Here is a 27,009-nt window from a genome sequence, read left to right on the forward strand (position 1 = left end):
AATGATGCTGAAAATTTTCCCATGAGCTTACTGGCAATCAGAGAAATAATCTATTCAAGTCCTTTCCTCATTTTTTTTTTTACTTTTTTTATTATGGTAAAATACATATAAAATTGTACATTTTCAAGTACACAATTCAGTGGCACTAAGTATATTCACATTGTTGTGCAACTATTTCCACTATCCATTTCCACAACTTTTTCATCATTCCAAACTGGAAATCCGTACATGTTAAACACTAACTCCCCTTCAACCCCTCCTCTTCCTTCCCTGGTTACCAATTATTCTACTTTCTGTCTGTATGAATTTGACTATTCTAAGTACCACATATATATGGAGTCATACAATATTCATCTTTCTGCACTTGGCTTATTTCATTTAGGATAATGAAAGATTTTTCCTTGTGGTAGCCTGTATCAGAATTTCATCTCTTCTTAACAGTTAAAAATATTTTGTTGCATGTATATACCACATTTTGTTTACCCATTCATCTGTCAATGGCTACTTGGGTTATTTCTACTTTTTGGCTACTGTGAATAACGCTGCTGCTATAAACACTGGTATACAAATCTGTTCATGTCACTGCTTTCAATTCTTTGGGATATATACTCATACATGAAATTGCTAGATTATATGGTGATTATGCAGTAATTCTAATGTTTAAAATTTTGAGGAATTGCCATACTGTTTCCACCGTGGCTGCACCATTTTACAATCTCATTAGCAGTACATTCCTCCATATCCTCATCAATATTTGCTAGTTACTGGTTTGATCATTGCCATCCCTAATGGGTATGAAGTGGTATTTCATTGTGGTTGGTTTGGTTTATTTTGAAAAAGGGTCTTGCTCTGTCACTCAACACTAGAGAGCAGTGACATGATCACAGCTCACTGCAGCCTTGACCTCCCAAGCTCAAGCAGTCCTCCTGCCTCAGCCTCCCAAGTAGCTGCAACTAAAGATGTACACTATCACACCAGCTAATTAAAAAAAAAAAAAATTGCAGGCCAGATGCAGTGGCTCACGCCTATAATCCCAGCACTTTGGGAGGCCAAGATGGGTGGATCACAAGGTCAGGACCTCAAGACAAGCCTGACCAACATGGTGAAACCCTGTCTCTACTAAAAATACAAAAATTAGCCAGACATGGTGGCATACACCTGGAATCCCAGCTACTCAGGAGGCTAAGGCAGGAGAATCGCTTGAACCTGGAAGGCAGAGGTTGCAGTGAGCCAAGAATGCGCCCTGCATTCCAGCCTGAGTGACAGAGTGAGATTCCAACTCGAAAAAAAATTTTGTAGGCCAGGCACGGTGGTTCACACCTGTAATCCCAGCACTTTGGGAGGCTGAGGCGGGCGAATCACTTGAGGTCAGGAGTTTGAGACCAGCCTGGCTAACGTGGTGAAACCCCATCTCTACTAAAAATACAAAAAAAATTAGGGCCAGGCACGGTGGCTCACGCCTATAATCCCAGCACTTTGGGAGGCCGAGGAGGGTGGATCATGAGGTCAAGAGATCGAGATCATCCTGGTCAACAAGGTGAAACCCCGTCTCTACTAAAAATACAAAAATTAGCTGGGCATGGTGGTACGCGCCTGTAGTCCCAGCTACTTGGGAGGCTGAGGCAAGAGAATTGCTTGAACCCAGGAGGCGGAGGTTGCAGTGAACCGAGATCATGCCATTGCACTCCAGTCTGGGTAACAGCAAAACTCCGTCTCAAAAAAAAAAAAAAAAAAATTAGCAGATTATGGTGATGGGCACATGTAATTCCAGCTACTGGGGAGGCTAAGGCAGGAGAATCATTTGAATCCAGGAGACAGAGGTTGCAGTGAGTTGAGATCATGCCAGCCTGGGCGACAGAGCAAAACTCCATCTCAGGAAAAAAACAAATTTTTTTTTTTTGGTAGAGATGAGGTCTCATGTTGCCCAGACTCTCAAAGCCCCAGGCTCAAGTGCTTGGCCTCTCAAAGTGCTGGGATTATGGTCATGAGCCACTTTTTCCTGGCATCATTGTGTTTTTTTACCACATTTCCCCAATGATGTTGAGCATCTTTTCATGCGAGTAGCCATGTATCTTTTTGGAGACATGTCTACTCATGTCCTTTGCCCATTTAAAATTAGGTTGTCTTTTCATTGAGTTGCAAGAGTTCTTTATACATTCTAGATACAAGCCCCCATCAGATATATGATTTATAAATATTTTCTCCCATTCTCCCATATGGTTTGTCGTTCCACTCTCTTGATAGTGTCTTTTGATGCACAGAACTCTTTAATTTTGAAGTCTAATGTATCTATTTTTTATTGTTTTCAGTGTCATATCCAAGAAACCATTGCCAAATTCAATGTCGTGAAGCTTTCCTCCTATATTTTCTTTTAAGAGTATCAAAATTTTATCACTTACATTTAGGTCATTGATCCTTTTTCAATTAAGGATTCAACTTCATTTTTCTACATGTGGATATCAGTTTTTCCAACACCATTTTTTGAAAACACTGTCCTTACCCTATTGTGTGTTCTTGGCACTCCTACTGAAAATCATTTGGTCAAATACACAAGGATTTATTTCTGAAGTCTCTATTCCATTCTGTTGGCCTACATGTCTGTCCTTTGCCAGTACTACACTGTTTTGATTACTGTAGCTTGTATTAAGGTTTGAAATCACAAAGAGTGGGTTTTCCAATTTTGTTCTTCCTTTTCAAGATTAGTTATTTGGGGTCCCTTGAAATTTCACATGAATTCTAGAATGAGTTTTATTTCTGCAGAAAATGTCACTCAGATTTTGATAGAGACTGCACTGAATCTGTAGACTGCTTTGTCTTTGCCTACAATATTACCTTAACAATATTAAATCTTCTAATCCATGAACATGGGATATCTTTCCAATTATTTATGTCTAATTTATTCCAGCAATGTTTTATAGTATTCAGAGTACAACTCTTTTGTCCCCTTGGTTAAATATATACAGAAAGCATTTTACTTTTTGATGTTATTGAAAATGGGATTGTTTTCTTTTTAAATTATTCATTCTAGTGTACAGAAATGATTTTGTGTGCTTATCTTGTATCCTGCAACTTTGCTCAATTTATTAGCTTTAATGATTTTTGGGTGTGGAATCTTTAGGGTTTCCTACACATTAAAAAAATCATGTCAAAAATATATGGAAGTTCCTCAAAAAATAAAAAGTAGACCTACCATATGATCTGGCAATCTCACTTGTATGTATTTATACAAAAGAATGGACATCTGGTTCTCAGAGAGATATTTGTACTCCCATATTCATCAGCATTAGTCACAATAGCCAAGAGCCAGAAACAAAGTAAATGTCTATTAGCCAATGAATGGATTTTTTTAATGTAGTACATACATACAATGGAATATTATCCAGTCATTAAAAAAAAAGAAAGAAAATTGTGCCATATTCTACAACATGGAGATGGTACTCTAAGTGAAAGGAGCCAATTATAAAAGGACAAATACTGTGTGATTTCACCTATATGAGATATCTGAATTAGCCAAACTCATAGAAGCAGACAGTAGAACAGTGGTTGTGTGCAGGGGGAAAGGGAGAATGGGAATTGCTGCTCAAGGGATATAGAGTTTCAGTCATGTAAGATGAAAAAGTTCTAGAGATTTGCTGTATAATATTGTGCTTATGGTTAACAATAGTGTACACTTATAAGTTCTTTAAATATAAATTTCATGTTACTTACTACAATAAATATTCAAATCACATCATCTACAGAGATAATTTTGGTTCGTTCTACTTTTGATGCTTTTTCTTCCTCTTGACTGACTGCTCTGACTAGAACAATTGTGTTCTAGTGTTGAATAGAAGTGGTACAAGCAGGCATCCCTGTCTTTCTCCTGATCTTAGGGGGAAAGCTGTCAGTCTTTCTTCACTGAATATGATGCTAGCTGTGGGTTTTTCAAATGTAGCTTTTATCATGTTGAGAAACTTCTCTTTCATTGCTAGTTCATTATTTTCATCATGAAAGGGTGCTAAAATTTGTCAAATGCTTTTTCTGCAGCTGAGATAATCATGTGATTTTAATCCCTCATTTTATTAATGCAGTGTGTTACACTGAATGATTTTCAAATGATGAGCATGTGTTTCATTTCATTGTCTTTTCCTGGAAATAAATCCAAAAGCCAGGGAATAAAAAAACATATTTTTTCAGCCAAACAACAGAATTTTTGGCAGGGAAATCCTTGACTTACCTATACTATAATGTGAAAAGACGTGTTGTTTCATTTCAGTCCCTAGAGTAGTTAAATAATAGCAGTATATATCTCCTTCAGCTACACACATTCCACTAATTTGTCATTTAGCCAACTTAGCAAACTCCTCTTTTAAAATGCAAATGTTGTTGAGAGTAGCCTACTGATCATTCATGCAGACCTGTAGAAAATTAACCTAGACTAGAAATTATTATTGTTTAATCTCTATCTAGAAAGTACTAAGAATAAGAATTCCTACTATGGAATTGTAGGAAGGGATAATTTTGGAGCGTGGATACAGAGATAATACTCATCCAGGTTGAATTTCAAGTATTTGGTATAATTATCAGACCAGTTGCCATTTCTAGTTGAGAATAAACAGTAACTGGTTAAAACACATACAGGAAAATTAGACTTGTTAAGGTGCCGCTGAAGCAAAGGAGCCAGGAAGTTAAGACTATTTAGAATCATCTATTTGCTTAAAGCTTCTAGCTCAGGGCCTATTCGAATATCATGCAAATATGGCTTATATAATATGGTCTATGTGATTCAGCAGAAGACTCAATGTATTAACATACTGACTATCAGTCACTTATCAAACAACTGCTGGCACTCTGATATAGAGCAAATGGGACAAATTTTTTGCCTGAGGTGGGGGGGACCATTTGAGCTCAATAGGCAGAGACTGCAGTGAGACTGTACCACTGCACTCCAGCCTAGACAACAGAGCAAAACTCCATCTCAAAGAAAACAAAAAGAGACAGAGAGAAATTATAATAGCTAAACACAAAAACATATTTGATGTACTAAGCTGAGTGCCAAAGTATTCAAATAAAGTATATTACCAGGCAGAAACAAAGTACAGAAAGAAATATACTGAAGAAGGCCAGGCGCGGTGGCTCAAGCCTGTAATCCCAGCACTTTGGGAGGCCGAGGCAGGTGGATCACCAGGTGAAGAGATTGAGACCATCCTGTCCAACATTGTGAAACCCCGTCTCTACTAAAAATACAAAAATTAGCTTGGTGGGGTGCGCCTGCAGTCCCAGCTACTTGTGAGGATGAGGCAGGAGAATTGCTTGAACCTGGGAGGTGGAGGTTGCAGTGAGCCGATATTGTGCCACTGCATTCCAGCCTGGCGCCTGGCAACAGAGCAAGACTCTGTCTCAAAAGAAAAAGAAATATACTGAGGAAATATAAAGTCAAAAAAACCTTATTTGTTCTTTCACTAATCACTCATTTAAACATCTGTTGTACAGATACACCTAGAAACTGGGAATACTAAAATACGTAAAAAATTATGGTCCCTGATACTGGGAACTCAGACTCTAGTGGGAAAAAGAGATAATAAAAATCCATTGTGGCTAAGTGTAAAAAATAGGGAGCAAACAAGGTTGCTATGGCACCCAGGGTAGCTGAGGGAGTCAGAAGACTTGATATAAGCCATGTCTAAATTATTTCATAACAAATTAATATAGAAAAAGCTAGAGAAGCCTGGGCTTACAAGTCACACCTAAACCAAATCTTAAAAGAACAACTCAAGCAACCACAAAGAGCAATCCTATCTCAATGCCCCTCAAGTTTGCTATTCACTCTACCAGAAACATCTCCACAGACATTCCCCTATGGCCCACTTCATCATTCAGTTTCTGATTAAATAAGACTCCTCAGAGGGCCCTTTCTGACCACCCTATCTAAAGCAGTACCTTATGTCCCTTCCATTACCCTACTTTATTGCTCCTTATCACTCACTACCTGATACACTTATCTATTTGTTTCTGCTGCTCTCCCTCCCTAGAAATATAAATCCATGGAACCAGTGACTTTGTCTTGTTCATATGTATTCACAGTATAGAGACCAGTGCTTCACAGATAGATGACAGCTGATATATGTAGAATGAAGGAGGCAAAGGAGAGAGAGAAATTCGGGTACAGCAAAAATCATGTATAGAAGAAAGCTGTGAGAAATGGGCCATGGCTGGGTGTTCTTGACCAATAATAATTGTAATAGCAAATGTTTTTATTTATTAAGAACTTGCTATGAGCTAGGCATTATTCTCAGCAATTTACATCATATCATTTAATCTTTACAATTCTATAAAGTAGGCAGTTTACATATAAAAAATTTGAAATACAAAGAGATTATTACACATGATCTTAGCCAAATGGCCAAGCAGTGATATACAGAGAAATTACTAAGTGACCTCCCAAAATTTACACAACTAGTAAATGGTAGAATTAAAATTCTAAGCCAGCTGGGTGCAGTGGCTCATGCCTGTAATCTCAGCACTTTGGGCAACCGAGGTAGGTGGATCACCTGAGGTAAGGCGTTCAAGACCAGCCTGGCCAACAAGCTGCATTTCTACTAAAACACAAACTTAGCCAGGCGTGGCGGCAGGTGCCTGCAATCCCTGCTACTTGGGAGGCTGAGGCAGGAGAATCACTGAAACCAGAAGGTGGAGGTTGCAGTGAGCTGAGATCGTACATTGCACTCCAGCCTGGACAACTAGAGCAAAACACCATTTCAAAGAAAAAAAAAAAGAATCCTAAGCCATGCTACAATGCCAGAACCTATTCTTGTAATCACTGCCCAAAATAGAAAATTGACAATCTTGGCCAGGCACAGTGGCTCACACCTGTAATCCTACCACTTTGGAAGGCTGAGGCAGGAGGATCACCTGGGGCCAGGAGTTCAAGACCAACCCGGCCAACATGGTGAAACCCCGTCTCTACTAAAAATACAAAAACTAGCCAGGTGTGGTGGCAGGCACCTGTAATCCCAGCTACTTGGGAGGCTGAGACAGGATAATTACTTGAACCCAGGAGACGGAGGTTACAGTGAGCCAATATCACGTTACTGCACTGCAGATTGGGCAACAAGAGTAAAACGATCTCAAAAAAAAGAAAGAAAGAAAGAAAGAAAATTGACAATCTCTCTGGGCTGTTTCCTCATATATTAAGAAACACAACAGAAAGAAAAAATGTACTATAAGTAATCTTCATGAAAATTACATGTTCCATAAATGTAAAACCCTGTATGTGTTACTCATTAGTAGTATTAGTTTTGGGGATTTTGTTGTTGCTGTTGTCTGAGACGAGTCTTGCTCTGTCGCCCAGGCTGCCGTAGAGTGGTACAATCTCAGCTCATTGCAACCTCTGCTCCCTGGGTTCAAGCAATTCTGCTGCCTCAGCCTCCCAAGTAGCTGGGATTATAGGCATCCGCCACCACACCCAGCTAATTTTTATGTTTTTAGTAGAGATAGGGTTTCGCCGCATTGGCCAGGCTGGTCTCAAACTCCTGACCTCAGGTGATCTGCCCTCCTCGTCCTCCCAAAGGCATGACTGGCTGCACCCTGCCGCATTGTTAGTTTTAAGACAAATTACAGTTACCATGCAAAAGGCTAAGTGAACTTCCCACCTTGTTTCTGGTTCTTTCCAGAGTTGCAGGGAAGGGTCTAATAATCTACATTTCAAACAAGTGTTCAGATATGGTATAAGGACCACCCGCAAGAACCTTTCTAAAGCAACATAATAAAAGCGTGAATTAAAAAACCCCCTCTAGCCAACTGAGGTGGCTCATGCCTATAATCCCAGAACTTTGGGAGGCCAAGGATGGGAGAATCACTTGCACTTAGGAGTTTGAGAACCCATCTTTACAAAAAGCAAACAAATTAGCCAGATGGGGTGGTGCACACCTGCTGCCCCAGTTACTTGGGAGGCTGAGGCAGAATTACTTCAGCACAGGAGGTCACGGCTACAGTGAGCCACAATTGTGCCACTGCATTCCAGCTGAGCAACACAGACCTTGTCTCAAACAAACAAATAAATAATAAAATTTAGAAACTCCTTCCTCCTCACTGCAGGTAAGGAAGCATTAATATAGTGGTAAATAAAAATAAATACTTTTTAAAAAAAAAAAAAACCTTTCAAATAAGACTAAGTTTTATTTCATGGCTGAACAAGGCACTTTTGAGGTACTGATTATACACATGTATGCTTTCCCTCAAAGCATATGTATGTACAAGAAAAGGATGTCCACTCTTGCCACTTCTAATAATTATTATACTGGAGGTTCTAGCCGGGGAAATCAGACAAGAACAAGAAATAAACAGCATCTAGAATGGGGGAGGGAGTAAACCTGTATTTGTGGATGACATATTCTTATATATAGAAAATCCTAAGGAATAAATATGTTCAGATGGTTACGGGATACAAAATCGGTATAAAAAAATTAACTTTGTTTTTATACACTTCCAACAAACAATCTGAAAATGAAATTAAAAATCAATTCCAGGCCCTCCGGTGGCTCATGCCTGTAATCACAGCACTTTGGAAGGCCGAGGAAGGTGGATCACCTGAGGTCAGAAGTTTGAGAAAAGTGTGGCCAACATGGCGAAACCCTGCCTCTACTAAAAACACAAATATGAGCTGGGGGGGAGTGGGAGGCACCTGTAATTCCAACTACTTGGGAGGCTGAGGCAGGAGAATTGCTTGAACCTGGGAGGCAGAGGTTGCAGTGAGCCAAGATTGTGCCACTGAACTCCAGACTGGGTGACAGAGTGAGACTGTCTCAAAAAAAAAAAAAAAAGGAAGAAAGAAATCAATTCCATTCACAATAGCATCAAATAGTTTTATTATCAATTTATTTGCTATACCTTTAACAAAATAAGTACAAGACTTATTATGCTCTAAAAATTACAAGACATTGAATGAAATTTTAAAAGTTATAAACTGGAAAAACATCCCATGTTCATAGATCAGAAGACCTTGTTAAGATAATCCTCCCCAAACTAATCTATAAATTTAATGTAATTTATATGACAATTTCAACTGACTGTTTTGTAGAAACTGCCAAGCTGATTCTAAAATTCACATAGAATTGCAAGGAATCTGGAATACCCAAAACAATCTTGAAAGAAAAAAAGCAAAGTAGGCCAGGCACAGTGGCTCACGCCTGTAATGCCAGCACTTTGGGAGGCTGAGGTAGGCAGATCACCTAAGGTCGGGAGTTCAAGACCAGCCTGGCCAACATGGTGAAACCCCATCTCCACTTAAAATACAAAAATTAGCTGGGCATGGTTGTGGGCCCCTGTAATCCCAGCTACTCAGGAGGCTGAGGCAGGAGAATCGCTTGAACCCAGGAGGCGGAGGTTGCAGTGAGCCGAGATTGCACCACTGCACACCAGCCTGGGCAACAGAAGCTAAACTCCATCTCAACAAAAAATAAAAATAAAAAAGCAAAATTAGAGGACTAACACATCCCAATTTCAAAATGTATTTCAAAACAACAATACTCAAGACGGTGTTGTACCACACGGGACATATAGATCAGTGGAACGGAATTAAGAGTCAGAATTAAATCTATGGTCAAACTGATTATTGACAAGAGTGCCAAGATCATTCAATGTGGAAAGAATAGTCTTTTCAACAAATGGTGCTGGAATATCACACCACAAGCCTAAGATATCCACCAGCAAAAAAATTAAGTTGAACCCTTACTTCACACCGTATATAAAAATTAATTCAAAATAGTTCAAAGACCTAGCTGTAACAGCTAAAACTATAAACCTCTTAAAAGAAAACAGAGGGATAAATCTTCATGACCTCAGATTTTCCAAAAGACTCAGCTATGGCACCAAAAGCACAAGCAACAAAAGAAAAATATACATAAAGTGAACTTTACCAAAATTATAAACTTCAGGCCAGGCAAGGTGGCTTATGCCTATAATCCCAGCACTTTGGGAGGCCAAAAAGAGCATGCTGCCCAGGAGTTCAAGACTAGCCTGGGCAACATGGTAAAACCCTTTCTCTACAAAAACTACAAAAAAATTAGCTGGGCAAGGTGGTGTGCGCTTGTAGTGCCAGCTACTGGGGAGGCTGAGGTGGGAGAATCACTTGAGCCCTGGAGGTCAAGGTTGCAGTGAGGTGTGATCATACCACTGCACTCCAGCCTGGGCAACGGAGCAAGAACCTGTCTTAAAACAAAAAAAAAATTAAATTAAAAACTTCAAAGCACTTCAAAGAACACCATCAAGAAAGTAAAAAGATAATCCATGGAATGGGAGAAAATAATTGCAAACCATGTATCTAATAAGGACTTCTATCTAGAACATAAAGAATTCTTACAACTCAATAATAAAAAGACAACTCAATTTTAAAACAGGCATAGAATATAAATAGACATTCTCCAAAGAAGACATACAAATGGCTAATAAGCATATAAAAAGATGCTTGACATCATTAATCATCAGAGAAATGAAAATCGAAAACACAATGAGATACTGCTTCACCCCCACAAGGGTGGCCGAAATAAAAAAGTCAGCTTATAACAATTACGGAGAAGATGTAGAGAAACTCTCATCCCCATACACTGCTGGTACAAATATAAACAGTGCAGCTGCTTTAAAAACAGTCAGCAGCGGGGAGTAGTGGCTCATACCTGTAATTCCAGTGCTTTGGGAGGCCGAAGCAGGTGGATCACTTGAGGCCAAGAGTTTGAGATCAACCTGGACAACATGGTGAAACCCGGTCTCTGCTAAAAATACAAAAATTAGCCAGGTGTCATGGTGCATACCTGTAGTCCAAGCTATTCAGGAGGCTGAGGGAGGAGAATCACCTGAACCCAGGAGGCAAAGGTTGTAGTGAGCTGAGATTGCGCCAGTCTACTCCAGCCTGGGTAAGAGAGTGAGACTCTGTCTCAAAAACAAAACAAAAAAAAAGCAATTCCTCAAATGATTAAACATAAAGTTTCCATATGACCAGATATGTGCCCAGGAGAAGTGAAAACATATATTCACACAAAACCTTGTACATGAATGCTTATAACAGTATTCATAACAGCCAAAAGGTAGAAATAACCCAAATATCCATCAATGAATAAATAAACAATGTGGTATAACTGTACAATGAAATATTTTTCAGCCATAAAAAGGAATGAATTACTGATGCCTGCTCCTATGTAGATAAATCACAAAAAGTGATAGAAGGCAGTCCTAAGAGAAAAATATGTATTATATTATTCCATTCATACAAAGTCCAGAATAGGAAATTCTATAGAGACAGAAAGTAGATTAATAGTTGCTTAGGCTGGGGGAAGCATGCAATACACGAGGGTGATAGCTGAGAGTACAAGTTTCTTTCTGATATGATAAAATTGTTCTAAAATTGACTGAAGCTATGTTTGCATGTATCTATGAATAGACTAAAAACCACTGAATTGTACACTTCACAGGGTAAGTTGTATGGTGTATGAATTACATCTCAAGCTGTTTAAAAGTAAAAAAAAAATTAGAAAAGAACAATGGAGCAGAAAGCTAAAAAAAAAGTCTCTTAACAAGTAAACAATGTTTAAATATTTATTTATTTGAGATGAGGTCTTCTTATTTATTTATTTGAGATGGAATTCTGTTGCTCTGTCACCCAGCCTTGAGTGCAATGGCAAAATTTCAGCACACTACAACCTCTGCCTCCCAGGTTTAAGCGATTCTCCTGCCTTGGCCTCTCAAATAGCTGGGATTACAGGCGTCTGCCACTACAACTGGCTAATTTTTGTATTTTTAGTAGAGGTGGGGTTTCACCATGTTGGCCAGGCTGGTCTTAAACTCCTGAGCTCAGGTGAACCTCCCGCCAGAGCCTTCCAAAGTGCTGAGATTACAGGCGCAAGCCACCGCAACTGGCCAACAATGTTTAAATATTTCATACCTTAAGTACCTCCATATATTTGGACATATAAAGTATTTTAAAGCTAGGACTAGAAATCAACTCAGTAAATTTACAATTTGCAGAATTACACTTTCCTCTCTACCTAGTCTCAAAATGAAAGAACTATTAAGCAATACCTTAAAAATATTCAATTTTTTAATATTTTAAATATGTAAATATTTATTGAACAAATAGTAAGTGCTCATGTCATTATACACTTACTTTAAACACAAATTGCAAAGTTTTCTTTATGAGGGTTTTTTTGGTGAGGTTTATAGTGAAATAAGTCTTGTCCACTTTAATCTATGAAAACTGGTACTCTTAAAATTCCTGTGCTAAGGAAGAAATTAGTCATAAAAAGCTCTGAGGGTATAAAGCAGAAAATGTGCCAACCAGAGAAACAAACCAGGACATTTCAAGCAAGTATGGCTCAAAGTAGAGTCAATAGAGTTAAGTTTTCAAGCTACTCTGAATTGCCAGATGGTCCAGAATCCACCCCCATATCTTACAAGGCCCTGCATTAAAGTGTGCCAGAAAAAAAAAAAAAGAAAAGAAAAAACAGAACAGAATGTAGAGAACAAACTAAGAATGAAAGAAACACAGACTGCAGAGAAGGGTAAAAATTATATATACGAACTGAAATATTTCAATCTTCTTCAAGCTCACATCTTTTAACGCCAATTTCCTATGCTAAGTAAACTTTGACAAACTATAAATGGCCTTTACAACCAAATTAAATAGGCTCATTTTAACCCCTTCAGAATAGCATTTTTCAGATTATTGCTTGAGTTAATCTTTGCTGCTGTCTGCTTTATCATTCAAGATCTTAAAATATAAACTAAAACTTCACTTAAGTTTGATTTCAAAACTCAAATGTATACAGAGAAAAATAATTCAATTACATAGTAAGTGCCACATATAACTCTATAGAAAAAAATGTATCAAATGATAAAGCAAAGGTTATTTGAAACAGCATTAATTATAGTGGACATATATAAAATATCTGTACACGTAAGGGCTTAAACTATAAAGCACACAATCAATTAATATGTTCCAAAGACATTAAAAAGATGCTTATGAAGACCACATAGGAAAACACTTTAAGAAAACAGAACAGGCCAGGCGCAGTGGCTCACATCTGTAATCCCAGTACTTTAGGAGGCTCAGGCAAGCGGATCATGAGGTCAGGAGTTCAAGATCAGTCTGGCCAACTTGGTGAAAACCCATCTCTACTAAAAATACAAAAATTAGCCGGGCAGGGTGGCAGGTGCCTGTAAACTCAGCTTCTTGGGAGGCTGAGGCAGGAGAATTGCTTGAACCCAGGAGGCAGAGGTTGCAATGAGCCAAGATCATGCCACTGTACTCTAGCCTGGGTGACAGAGGAAGACTCCATCTCAGAAAAAAAATAACAAATGTTACATACACATATATATGTATGTATATAAGAGAGATAATAACTACATTTGAAAAAAAACCAAAAATGTAAAAGACTAAAATTTAAAGAATGGTATGGATGGTGATCTATCTTCTAGCTATTTTTCAGTATGCATGTTCCAAGTTTTCTTTAGTGAGTGAAGAATACTGGAAATGAAAAAACATTTGGGCCAGGAACGGTGGCTCACGCCTGTAATCCTAACACTTCAGGAGGCTGAGGCGGGTAGATCACGAAGTCAGGAGATCGAGACCATACTGGCCAACATGGTGAAATCCCGTCTCTACTAAAAATACAAAAATTAGCTGGGCACGGTGACACGCATCTGTAGTCCCAGCTATTCAGGAGGCTGATGCAGGAGAATCACTTGAAACCAAGGAGGCAGAGGTTGCAGTGAGCCAAGATCGTACCACTGCACTCCAGCCTGGCAACAGAGTGAGACTCCATCACAAAAAGAAAGATAAAAAGATAAAACATTTAAACAAATAACTTATATAAATTCTGCAGGTATTAATAATAATAAAAGCAATTCTATTTACCAAATGTTTCCTACATCCCAACAATATGTAAGCATCATACATAGGCAAATGAAAGAGTTTAAGTAAATTGCCATGACGACTCAGAGATGTCACAAATGGCAGAGCTACAATTCAATCCAGGTTTGTCTTCTACTATATCCAGTGTTCTTCCCACTATGTAAAACTTCTCTCAGTGTCCCTGGGATAAGAATCTTGTTACTCTGTTAAAACAAATATACAAAATATTTAACATACTGTGTTGGAGTAGACCATAGATCTTTTAAAGTCTACCTGTGAATCTCCTTTTACATACTGTTTTAGAGTAGATCACAGATCTTTTGAAGTCTATCCTTGAATCCCCCTCCTAATGCCCTATGGCCAAAGTTAAAATTTTTTGCTGGCCAGGCGTGGTGGCTCACGCCTGTAATCCCAGCACTCAGGGAGGCCGAGGCAGGTGGATCACGAGGTCAAATGATCGAGACCATCCTGGTCAACATGGTGAAACCCGTCTCTACTAAAAATACAAAAAAAAAAATTAGCTGGGCATGGTGGCGCATGCCTGTAATCCCAGCTACTCAGGAGGCTGCGGCAGGAGAATTGCCTGAACCCAGGAGGCAGAGGTTGTGGTGAGCCAAGATCGCAGCATTGCACTCCAGCCTGGGTAACAAGAGCGAAACTCTGTCTCAAAAAAAAAAATATTTGTTTTATTACAAAGAAAAGATATAACAGGGAATCTCATAAGAGAATAGATGCTAGATCCCACAATATGGACCCTATGCACCAAAACACAATTTAACTTGAATCAAATGTTCCTAACTTGAATCAAATGTTCCTATATATTTATGTTATCCTTTTAGGTACAATTTAAATATCCTCTACAGTAACAACCCTGGATCCTATAAAACCATTAAATAATTAAAATCTACATTACCACCAAAAGTTCCATCATAATCACAGGATTCTCCCATGGCAGCCCCTTGCCTTACTTCTATCGTCCTTCATCACAGTACTTGTCACACAAGAAAGTCAGTGTTTATCTCCCTAAAAAACTAAAATCTACTCCAGAGAAAATGTCATGGTCTTATTCGCCTGTATGTCCAAGGCCTATTAAAACAGTGACACACAGGAGGCATCTAGTAAATGTTTTCTGAACCACAGGATCAACCATCAATACTGAAAGCATCTTTAATGCACATAATTTCATATTTTTAATATATGCATAATGCTGTATCTATGTTGTACCTACCGAACAAAAGATGGAATTAAGTTATCAATAATCCTTAGTATAAATGATCCATCAAAATTATAATTAAGTGCAACATTTCATACAAATTAACAGCTCATATAGCTAAAATCTATCATTTGACCTAAGACATTCTGACTTCAGAACTCAAGATCTCTCTCATTATTTTATGCTAGTTCCCAAATATGTTCATCTGGAGCATCAGAAATCATTACAGCTATTGGTTCCAGGTTTTGTTGAATGAAACTGTTTTTTAGGGAGTCTCTAATACATTTTATCTTTAGCAATAAAATACTGTAGAAACTCTAATTCTAAATAACCATGTCTGAGAGAATATTAGCTTAAAAGTAAATATTGGTATGATATACACTAACCTGGAGAAGCTTAGATTTTCATGAGCAATAAATCTGGTGCAAAATGAAAAACTACCTTCTACCAAGTCTACAAAAACTCACCACTGTAACTTGGTACAACAATCACTTTCTAGAGAAGTATGCAATGACAAGTTGATTTTCACATAAGAAGATGTGGTAGCCTAGAACATATGTTCAGCTATAACCAAGGAATGATACCATAATTAGTCAGTTTGGTCAGAGCCATTTTGCCCTTAAAAATGCAGACTCATTCAATTAATATCTGAGTTGTTTAGACTACTGGGTTACAATCTGCCTCTACCACTTGGCAGCAGTTTGGCCTTGAACAAATTACTTCACCTCTGTGTCCCAGTTTTCTGTTTTGTTTTTATAAAACAGGGATATAAAGATTACCAAGTTGTAAATACTGAAAGGTTCATCAGGTTGTAAAGATTATTGAAAACAGCACATGACATGTAGTGTGCTCAATAAGTATTATTGTTATCCCACTATTGACCTCCCCCACAGATACAATACACTCACACACCACACTGAATAATTTCTTTTATGTAACAAGAGAGGAATGTAAGATCACATGAATGTTCATTTTCATCTCAAAGTTTGGCTGAAATATCATCAATGCTATTTACAGGAAGTAGCACAGCAAATGTACTTGGAGAACAGATATGCCCAGGTTCAAATTTCAACTCTGCCACTTAAAATACAACTTTGAGCAAGTAATACAGAAGATTAATACCTACCTACTTGTAGAAAGGCTATGAAGATTAAGTGAAATAATGTATGTAGATCATCTAAAAATACTTCGTATTTATTACGAGTTCTAGAAACATCAGTCCTCTTCCTTCTCCACTGTGGCGTAAGAATATTTTCCTTCCAGGATCTCTGGAAGGAAATAGCCCACTAGATAGAACTCTTCCACAACTAAAATAAGACCACACTAAGTTTCCAAACCACAGTGGAGCTGGGGAAGGGGGAGATCACACTAAGAAAGGCAGAGAAATCACACTAAAAACAAAGTTCACAATTTCAGGTTGTCTTCTCATTTTAGTATTTTAAGCTCAATATTTATACACAAGGAGTCAATCATGGCTTATGGCAGGCTTAGGAATAAAAATATGAAGATAAATTCTTTCCCCTGTCCCCACCCCTAGAAAGTATATCTTATATGTCCTAATAAATCACAAAAGGTACATCTCTAGGTCGGGCACAGTGGTTCACACTTATAATCCCAGAATCTGGGAGGCTGAGGAGGGCAGATCATCTGAGGTCAGGAGTTTGAGACCAGTCTAGCCAAACATGGTAAAACCCCAACTCTACTAAAAATACAAAAATTAGCTGAGTATGGTGGTGGGTGCCTATAATCCAAGCTACTTGGGAGGCTGAGGTAGGAGACTCATTTGAACCCAGTAGGCAGAAGTTGCAGTGAGCCAAGATCGTGCCACTGCACTCCAGCCTGAGTGACAGAGCCAGACTGCCTCAAATAACAATAATAATAAACAAGTATATATCTAAATCAGTGATTTGGCCAGGTGCAGTGGTTCACACCTGTAATCCCAACACTTTGGAAGGCTGAGAAAGGAGGATCACTTGAGGTCAGAAGATGGAGACCAGCCTGGCAAACATAGTAAAATTCATCTCTACTAAAAATTAAAAAAAATTAGCCAGGCATGGTGATGCATACCTGTAAGCTCAGCTACTGGGGAGGCTGAAGCATGAGAATTGCCTGAACCCAGGGGCGGAGGTTACAGTGAGCCAAGATCACGCCACTACACTCCAGCCTGGGTGACAGAGTGAGACTCTCTCTCAAAAAAAAGCTAAAACTTTAAAATAAATAAATAAGCTAGCGATTCTCCACCAGAGACAATTTAATCCTCCAGGAAATATTTAACAGTGTCTGGAGATATTTCTGATTGTTGCAACTGGTGAAGGTGTTATCGACGTCTAATGGATAAGGATGCTGCAAAACACTCCGCAATGCACAGAACAGCCTCCCACAAGAAATTCTCCAGCCCCAAATCTCAAAGTGTCATGGTTGAGAAACCATAATCCAAAAAATTATAAAGTACTGTAATATACAAGTCTTCCTCCAAAAAATATGTTTTGTTTTGTTTTGAGACAGAGTCTCACTCTGTCACCAGGGCTGGATTGCAGTGGTGCAATCTCAGCTCACTGTAACCTCCACCTCCCGGGTTCAAGTGATTCTCCTGCCTCAGCCTCCCAAATAGCTGAGATTACAGGCACCTGCCACTGTACCCAGCTAATTTTTTGTATTTTTAGTAGAGACAGGGTTTCATCATATTGGCCAGGCTAGTCTCAAACTCCTGACCTTGTGATCTACCTGCCTTGGCCTCCCAAAGTACTAGGATTATAGGCGAGCCACCACGCCCAGCCCAAAAAATATGTTCTTATCCTAGCATTCTTGGTCAAGTTTGTATTCTTATTGCACATACTATAAGGAATAAGCAATTTGATGAAAAACTCCTTGTACTATTAAATTCCCATTGTAATAACCCCCAGTTTAAATGAGGGAGGAAGTGAAGCTTACTTTTCTTTGTATATTTTTACCACATAAAAACAAATTTTAAAAAGAACCCAACCTTTATTTTTTAATTGCACCTCTAATACATTTGAAAGCATTATTTATATCACAAAAGTGAGTTTCTTCTACCTCACTTCTATCTTACTTTTGCACAAAATATTCAGAAAGTTCACATTTATGTGAGAGGAAAGCACAGTATATGAGGCAGGGTATAATGCCAGCTTTTAACAAATTAGGCAACTATAGGAATGGCTAAGAAAAGAATATTTACTAAAAGCCACATATATGGTATGCCCTTTTTATTCACCAGTTCATTTTGTAATCACAACATGCTTGAGAGGTTTATAAACTACTGAGACATCAATAATATCCAAGATGTCTCAGTAGTTTATTTCTAACATGCAAATGAGTACACTTAAGAGGTTAAGTAATTTGCTCAAGATCAGAACTACTCAGGGGCAGAACAGGTATGCTCTTGCAGTTATCTTATTCTGCCTCTGCTCCTGAAGTTTAACAATCTAGATTTTGCAGAAGCTCTAAGAGAAAAGACTGATAAATTAAACATATAAAGCAAATATTTCTAAATAATTAAAAACGCCAAAAACAAATTTCAGAGAAAAAAAAATTTGCAAAGAAGGGCAAATTTCCTAAATATACGAAGAGTTCTTACAAATCAGTGAGAAAGAAGACAAACAGTCCATCAAGAGAACAGGTAAAAAACTGAACAGGCAGTTTACAAAAAAGGAACTACAAATGGTTTTGAAGAAAAAAAAAAGTTCAACCTTACCATAAAGAAATGACAAACCAAAACAATGAAATCGTTTGAAATCTTTCTGATCATTGGACTGACAATAATATCCTATGTTGATCAAGCTGTGGAGGAAATGACACTCAAACATGTGTGCTGCTACAGTGTTTCTGGAGATAGGGTCTTAGCTCTGTCACCTAGGCTGGAGTGCAGTGGTATAATCATAACTCACTGTGACCCTGAATACCTGCTAGGACTACAGGGCATACCACCACGTCCAATTAACTTAAAATTTTTTTTGTCGCAGATGGGTCTCACTGTGTAACTCAGGCCGGTCTTGAACTCTTGGCGTCAATCAATCCTTCCACCTCAGCCTCCCAAAGCACCAAAATTATGGGTGTGAGCCACTATGCCTAGCCCAAATTAGCAATATCTATGCAAATTAAAAGTATCCTTTGGCCCAACAATTATACCTACTAAAAATTAATCCATATACTCACACATGTGGTCAAAAACACATAAAAGAGTATCCACTGCAGCACAGTTGTTAATAACAAAAGATCAGAAACAAAATAAATGTACAGCAACAGGTGGCTAGTAAAATAAATTACAGTAAGTTCACATATAGGAATACCCTGAGGTTTGGAAAATAATGAGGGGGATCTACAAGCGATAATATAGAGCAATCTCCTAGATAAGTTAAGCTAAAAATAATACAGTGACAACAAACTGAAACAATAGACAGCTTACACAAAAGAAAATATATACATATACACTATATGTATATATTTATTTGCATATATACAGACTATTACTGGAAATACACACAAGAAACTGGCAAGAATGACTGCCTCTGGGAAAGCAAATGAAGGCCTAAAGCAGAAAGGAGACTTTACTAGCATTGTTTGAATTTTTTTAAACATGAATTTATATTGGCTTTTTAATTTACTAACTATAAAACCTATGTCCCAAATTCTGAGCCTCAGTATCCTCCAATTTGAAATGACAATAATAATAGCCTAGTTCATAGGTTATGCTTTGTATTATAAAGCAGCACACAAAATTATAAATTAGTCCTCTAACTGAATTGTCCAAATTAATTAAAATAATTATTATCATTCCTCTGATCAATTTCTCTAAATTCAAATATGAGAATGTTTAAGAGGAAAACTAAGTGTAAATGCAATCTTAGAACACAAAGCTTTACTTTACACAGTTACTGTGTATGCAATTTAAATGAGTAACTTTTCAAAATGCCAAACAGAAACACTAAATCAGTTGATTACAGAAGGAATATATTCTCACTGTTGAAAACAAGGTAGATTAAAAACTACAACCATGCTATTATAAAATTTTAGTTTTTTTCTTCCAGTCCTTTTTCTACAAATGCTTACCTGGGTTAGATCATTTGTCTAAATAAAAAATGTTCACTTTACTATAATACAGCATTCAAATTATAAGATTCCTCAGATTATTAAAAATTCCTAATAAATATAATTTGTAATGAAGGTATATCTTGTTGGGGTTCAACTGCTTTAAAAATGAAACGCTAGCATGTGAGTTTGCCTAATGAACTCTGCCTGCAATACCTTTTCATTTATTTCTACCAATTCTCCAAGTAACGAGATCTCTCTCAGGCCATTTTCTTGTTTTTGGTTTCCAGAGTTCCAATTTCTTCTTTTAACTTTCATTTTAGGTTCAAGGGTACACATGAAGGTTTGTTACATAGGTGAACTTGTGTCACAGGTATTAAGCCCATAACCAATAGTTACCTTTTCTGCTCCCAATTTTATTAAACCCCAAACCCACAAAACAAGTGCATAAAGTGCTCTTAATAATTCCCTGAAGAACAAGTAAAATACCTTAGATTAAGCCTTTAAAAATCACACTATTAGAGCTTGCAGAGATTCTAAATTATGATTCGTTGCTAATGATGCTCAATCTTTTTCTACTACACATTAGTCTGTTACCGGCATTCTGTCTGCAAACAGAGTGAAAACAAAGAAATGCACTCTTAGATTATTCCTGGGAGATCTGCTGTTAGATGAACCCAATTGTTTCTAATTAATTTTAACTATGAGGACCTCTCCCAAGTGCCGAACATTTCAAGCCATCTTTGAGAATGATTAGGTATCTCTCTCAAGGAAGAACAGATTTCCTGAGTATATTGAGCCATAATTATAGGCAAAAAAGAAAAACATCATTAATATGCCTTTCCCATTGTAGGAACTCAGATATCTGTCATGTTGAGAACAATATCACTTTTCTGCTTCTGAGAATATGTTGTAATTTTCAAACTAACCTGTATTTACTGTCATAATTGTTAAACCAGACTACCAAGATGATATGTTTATTAGCACACAGTATACTTGTTTAAAAAATGAAATTGAAAATAAACACTACACACCGAAATTATGGGAGATGTTTTCCTTTAATATCCAAGTTTTCTGTAATACAGTATGTCACTCTTGTATTTTTATATCATTTATATATTAGGATTTTTAAAATAAAGTCCCTACTTAAGGGCTTTTTTATTACAAAAAAAAAAAAAAAGAATCTGACAACATAGTTAGACCCTGTCTCTACAAAAAAAAATTTTTAATTGGCTGGGCAGAACGATGTATGTCTGTAGTCCCAGCTACTCAGGAGGCTGAAACGGGAGGATCCCTTGGGCCCACAGGTTGAGGCTGCAGTGAGCCTGATCATGCCACTGTACTCCAGCCTGAGTGACAGTGTGATCCTGTCTCAAAAACAAAAAACAAAACAAAAAAAAACCTTGCTAAACCAAAGCAAGAAAACTTCAGTATAAAGCTGAATTGCTAAAAGACTATTAAATATTCAAGTCATATCTCAGTAAAATAAAACCTTTACCCCAATAGTACTGTGAACACACAATTGTATCATCAAAATACTATCAAAGGCACTAGAGATTCAAGGCAAAAACCAAGGCTTATATCCTCAAGACGCTTACTGCTTAAGACAATGAAATAAACGGAAAAAAATAAAATAAAAAATACAAGGGAGTATTGGATATGCCAAACGTATAGTACATAGAGAAGTACAGTGAAACAGACAGGTTTTGAAGTCCTACAGACCTTGGTTCAAATCTTAGATCCACCACTTACCAGCTTGCTTACTATCTTCTCTAATTTGTAAAATATATCATTAATTTTTTTTTTTTTTTTTTTTTAGAGACAGGGGTTTCACCATGTTGGTCAGGCTGGTCTCGAACTCCCGACCTCAAGTGATCTGCCTGCCTCAGCCTCACAAAGTGCTGCGATTACAGGTGTGAGCCACCATGCCTGGCCTAGATTCTAAGTGTAGTGAAATTCCTGGCATACAGTAATACCCAAAGGGAAGTTAACAGTATTATTGTTATTATTAGGGATATGGGCATAAGGAGGGAAAATTGACTATTGTCAAGTATTATATGCTTTTTTTCTGATCTATCACCATAATAAGCAAAAGTCAAGGTCTTTCTCACTCAGGTTTTATGTCTCATTGACAAAAAGTAAATGGAACATCTAGTAAAGACAACTAAATTGGAAAACATTAAGGTTGTAAAGCACTAAAGTACCCAGAGAAAATCCACTAAGTCTACAAATCATAGAACACTGCCTATAAAACAGGATGTTAATAGTTGGAAAGCTCCTTAGATCTGCTAATTCTAGTAGAAATAAGTTAAATATTTTGTCTCCAAGTTCAAACAATTAACTATTTTTGTCCATGAAAATATTAATTCCTAGCACATAGTGAATGCTCAGCAAATATCTGTTGAGTTAAGTTTAAAGTTAAGAAAACTGAGGCCTGGGTATTTAAACCAAACCCATAAAGTTAGCTGTTGCCAAAGCAGAACTAGAAATAATATTTTGGTACTCTAGTACTCTATCATCTCTAGAAGTTACAGTATAATAATTTAGATAATTTCTTTTGGTGGCTGGGGAGCTGAAGGGTTGGTTGGCAAGCTTGGAAAAAGGAAGGTAGGTATAAGCTACATTTTTCTTTTCTTTTTTTTTTTTTCAGACGGAGTCTCGCTCTGTCACCCAGGCTGTAGTGCAGTGGTGCAATACTAGCTCACTGCATCCTCCACCTCCCAGGTTCAAGCAGTTCTCTGCCTCAACCTCCCAAGTAGCTGGGATTACAGGCGCCCGCCACCATAATTTTTGTATTTTTAGTAGAGACAGGGTTTCACCATCTTGGCCAGGCTGGTCTTGAACTCCTGACCTCGTGATCCACCCATCTTGGCCTTCCAAAGTCCTGGGGATTACAGGCATGACCCACCAAGCCTAGCCACTAAAATACTTTTCACATTTTTCCCCCCAAACTGTTTTGCTTAATTGGTAAAGGCAAGAAATTATAAACAAGATAATCCCAGTACAGTGTCTAGCACATTATAGGTCCTTTTAAAATATTTGCTAAATGAAAACCATCATATGAACAGAGACAGAAACTAACTTCAGCATGTTAATCTCCATAACTGTCACAGAATCCTTTAGAGCTTTCAGTCATTCCTATAACAGTTATTAATTGCTTTCTTCCAGATAGATACTATGGAAGAAAGATGGATTAAAAGATGTCCCTGGCCTGAATGATCTCTCACTTGAGTATGCCTCTGTCTAAACATGTGTGCTGGGAGGATGGGAGGGATAGGGAAAACAGAGGATGACAAACGGATCAATAATGAATCTGAAACCAGGCTGCATTGTTATCTTAGTGAATTGGGCTCAAGCAGTTTTTAAAAATTAGAATTAAATTTAAAAATCACAAATTGCAAAGTTTTGAAATAAGGAGGCACGTTAGGGTATACCAACAACTGGAAATGTTTTCTTCCTGTGCCTTCATAATCCCTCTTACTACCTCTTCATGTTTGAAAATCAGAATATTCTGAATTTACTTATTTATCAATAAAAATTGGCCACCAATGTATATTCTTTCATATGTGAGGCACTGAAGGATAATAGCTACTACTGATTGAGTACTTACTGTGTCCGTACTTACTGTGTCCCCATTAATACCTATATAACCCAAGAACATATGTAAATTTTTTAAATGACCATAAAACTCACAGAGCCTGAAGTAATTCTCCAGAGATGAATGATAGTAAATAGAAGCTAAAAACATGGTATTACCCAGGGCGATAATAAAGTATGCACACAACTGAGAAGCAATTTTACGCAAGTCTTCAAGAGCACAAAATCTTCAAGAAGGGAAAACTCCTGCCAGAACTGGCCAACAGAGCCAGAAAACAACAGCCCACCAACAGGGATCTCGTTTAATGCAAGTCACTAACTAGACTCACAGAAAGTGAATACCTGAAAAAGTCAGTGCTGTCGTTGCTCAAATTTGAGTTTTGGGAGGACCCTTCCAAAGATACATAACCAAGACTAAACCACCACATTCCATGTTAAAGGGTTCTTCCCCGCTGTTATCTGCTTGTCAGAACAGGACAAACACCACTACCAAATAAACTGGGAAACAGACTTCCCTTATGACACTTAGAATTCCTGCAAACACGATTCGTTATTTTACATGAAGTATGTACGTGACTCCCGGTTTCTGAGAAGACATTTTTCTCTCTCTCTCTATCCTATAGTGCCAGGCAAAGCACCCCGAAGCCTCTTGATCCTAAACACAGAAAACTCTAGTGCCCAAATGTTTGCCCTATCCCAGCGCTAAAGCCTTAGAAGCACCAACGAATCTAGGCCAAGGAGAGTACAAGATGGCAGGGAGATACCACAAAGCAGGCAAGGAGGACTGGGTGCCACCAACCCCCCCCCACACACACACACACATCGGGAAGCACGCGCCACCAGCTCTGCAGAGAGCCGTCTGAGAAGGAGACGTGGGGGAAGTTTGGGTCAGAGGAGCAGGAAGGGATTGGCAGGTGTCTGTCACCTTATCATCCCGGACACCATGTTTACATTGTAATTGGCTTCTCTGCAGAGAGGGAGGGACCAGGTTCCCAGTGTGAGTAATGTTTAGAGGTTTTCTGAGAAGCACGAGGACTGGACTCTGACAGGAAGCAACGAGGCAAGAGGGAAGCTCGAGGACAAGTTTTGCTGAGGATTCCCTCAAGACAAGTGCTCCCCGGGCGGCCGTTCCTGACACCAAGACTGGCGGAGCCACCACACCCGTTAAGGGCATCCACCTGCACAGCAATCAAGCGGGCGCCTCTGGAGGGGAAGTGGAAGTGGAAGCAGACGTGGGTGGGAAAAGGCTGCATAGGGGGTCTGACCCAGAAGGAAACCTGATCAGGAGTGGGAGAGGCTGAACTGAGGAAGGGGCTGGCAGAGGGGGTAGATGGGTAGGATGAGACTTCTTTAGAGGCGAGGCTAGTAACTACATTAAACTGCTGGGAAGGAAGGGCTTTCGTCGGACTCCGGGAGAAAGGCAGATCTGGAGAGGAAAACCTGACTTGGGGGGCTGCGCGTCCGGCTCTGGAAGGCAACTACAACTGGGGGCGGCGCGCTGCCGGCCCAGCGAGCGAGCCTCGTGCGGCCCGGGGGTGCGGCCGGCCCGCGCGAGCTCAACGAGAGCTCACCTGGGGTGCGTGCGGCCCGAAGGGAAAAAACTTCCTGGGTGAGTGAAAGCTGCCCCGCGCGAGCCGGGTCACAGTCCGCTCGGTGGCGGAGCAAAGGGCGGCCGGAGTGGGCGACGGAGGCAGCGGGGGGCGGGGCAGGGGGCGCCCAACGACTCGGGGCGAGGTCGCGGCGGCCGCGCTGGGACTCCAGCTCGGGAGGGCGCCCTCCCGCAGTCGCACCCGCTCTCGCTCACACACGCCGGTCGCCAGGCCCGCTTAGCCTGGGTTGGCTAAGCTGAGGGCGGTGGGGGAGGGGGATACCGGCCGGCCAAGCCCGGCGGACAGGCGGGCGGCGTTACCTGTGTCAGAGAGAGCTGGGCCGCCGCAGCCATGGTGTTTCCATCATGCAAGGGAGGGGAAGGAAGGACGGGCAGACGAGGGCTCGGGGCGGGGAGGAGAGGAGGCGGGGGAAGCGGCTGTAGGCGAGGCCCAGGCGGGCGGGCGGGCGTCTCCCCTAACTTCCACAACTTCCCTCCTCACGCCCGCCCCGCCCCGCCTGGCCCCGCCCGCCTGCCCCCGCCCGCCTGCCGGCCCGCCGGCCCGCCCGCGCGAGCAGGCCGCGGCGCCGCCCAAACCTTGGCGCCGGAGTAACAGCCGCCGGACCAGAGCCTGCCCCCGGGTCCGCCTGGGAAAACCCGGCGCGGACCTTAAAGTAAAGCGGACGGGCTGCGGAGGCGACTCCAGATTGTCCTGTGAATTTCACCTACCTACGCTGAGCTCCTGCTTCTGAAAAATAGGGGAAATTTTAACCAGAGTCCAAGCTGCTTACGAGGGCTAAATGAGATAATGATAGAAAATAATAATGGCACTTTATATATGCCAGGCTCTGTACTAGACTCTTATATTTTTGAATTGCATTCATGAAGGAACTGAAACAAGTGCCTTACTAAGGTCATACAGCTAATTATATAGCTGGATTAGAATCCTAGTATTAGATTTAACTATCTGCTAGTATATTAGAAAAGAAGACATTAAGTCATTCCCTCCCACAGCCAAAATCCATTTGGAAAGGTATTTGCCTGGTGCCTGTCACACTTAGATTGTTTAACAAGGGAACGGTAGTGCCTGTAGCACTCTTACATCGTCCACTTGGCAGACTCCTCCTTTCTCAGGACATAATTAGTATCACCTACTTTGCAAAGTATCTTCTCTCCTTCTCATGTCAGAGTTACTTACACGGTCTCCTTTATAACCTTTCTTCTCTACTTTGTGAAGTCACCACCCTAATGACAGTTTACACCTATCTACCCCTCTAAATTAAGAGCTCCTCGATGGCAAGGTCTATTTTCAATATATTTCTATATTGTCAGACCCTGGAATTACAGTGCGTGCTTAATAAAGGCCTTCCTTCCTGCCTATGTTAAACATAACACATCCTACACCTTCTGATGCTGCCAACCTTCAGTTGGAATACCCAGTTACTTGAAATTCTCATCTTCAAAGGCTCAACATATATACCACCTACTTCAAGAAGCCTTCTAGGAACTCCACACCCCACCTCTAAGTTGTTCTGATATGACCTTTTTTATGCTCTGCCTTATTTGTAAGCGTTAGTTGAGGGCTTGTCTGCACCTCACTGCACTGTAAAATCCTTGAGGACAAGGGGCTGATTCACTACTATATCTACCTCACAGTTCAAACAGAGGCATCAATAAATGTAT

At 39.5% G+C, this 27,009-nt stretch overlaps 1 protein-coding gene across 37 annotated transcripts in view; it reads right to left on the bottom strand.

Moving 5' to 3' along the window:
• The window catches only part of EPS15 (epidermal growth factor receptor pathway substrate 15), a 185,398-nt gene extending 159,603 nt beyond the window's left edge, over window positions 1-25,795 (bottom strand). For 16 of the 37 annotated variants that reach the window (XR_013520056.1, XR_013520054.1, XR_013520053.1 and 13 more), the window contains exons 1-2: window positions 25,648-25,795; window positions 10,653-10,748 (exon numbers count right to left, since the gene is read on the bottom strand). Coding sequence is in view for 31 of the 37 variants with exons in the window: in XM_078331701.1 (XP_078187827.1) it covers window positions 10,653-10,748; window positions 25,648-25,680 (129 nt within the window). In the remaining 6 variants the exon portion in view is untranslated. Of the gene's footprint in view, window positions 1-10,652; window positions 10,749-10,829; window positions 10,906-25,647 lie in introns of all 37 variants that reach the window. The other 21 variants (XR_013520058.1, XR_013520057.1, XR_013520055.1 and 18 more) reach the window with 6 other exon arrangements.
• Between the last annotated feature and the right edge of the window lie 1,214 nt (window positions 25,796-27,009).

The sequence above is a fragment of the Callithrix jacchus genome, chromosome 7, assembly GCF_049354715.1.
Source record: "Callithrix jacchus isolate 240 chromosome 7, calJac240_pri, whole genome shotgun sequence".
NCBI lineage: Eukaryota > Metazoa > Chordata > Mammalia > Primates > Cebidae > Callithrix > Callithrix jacchus.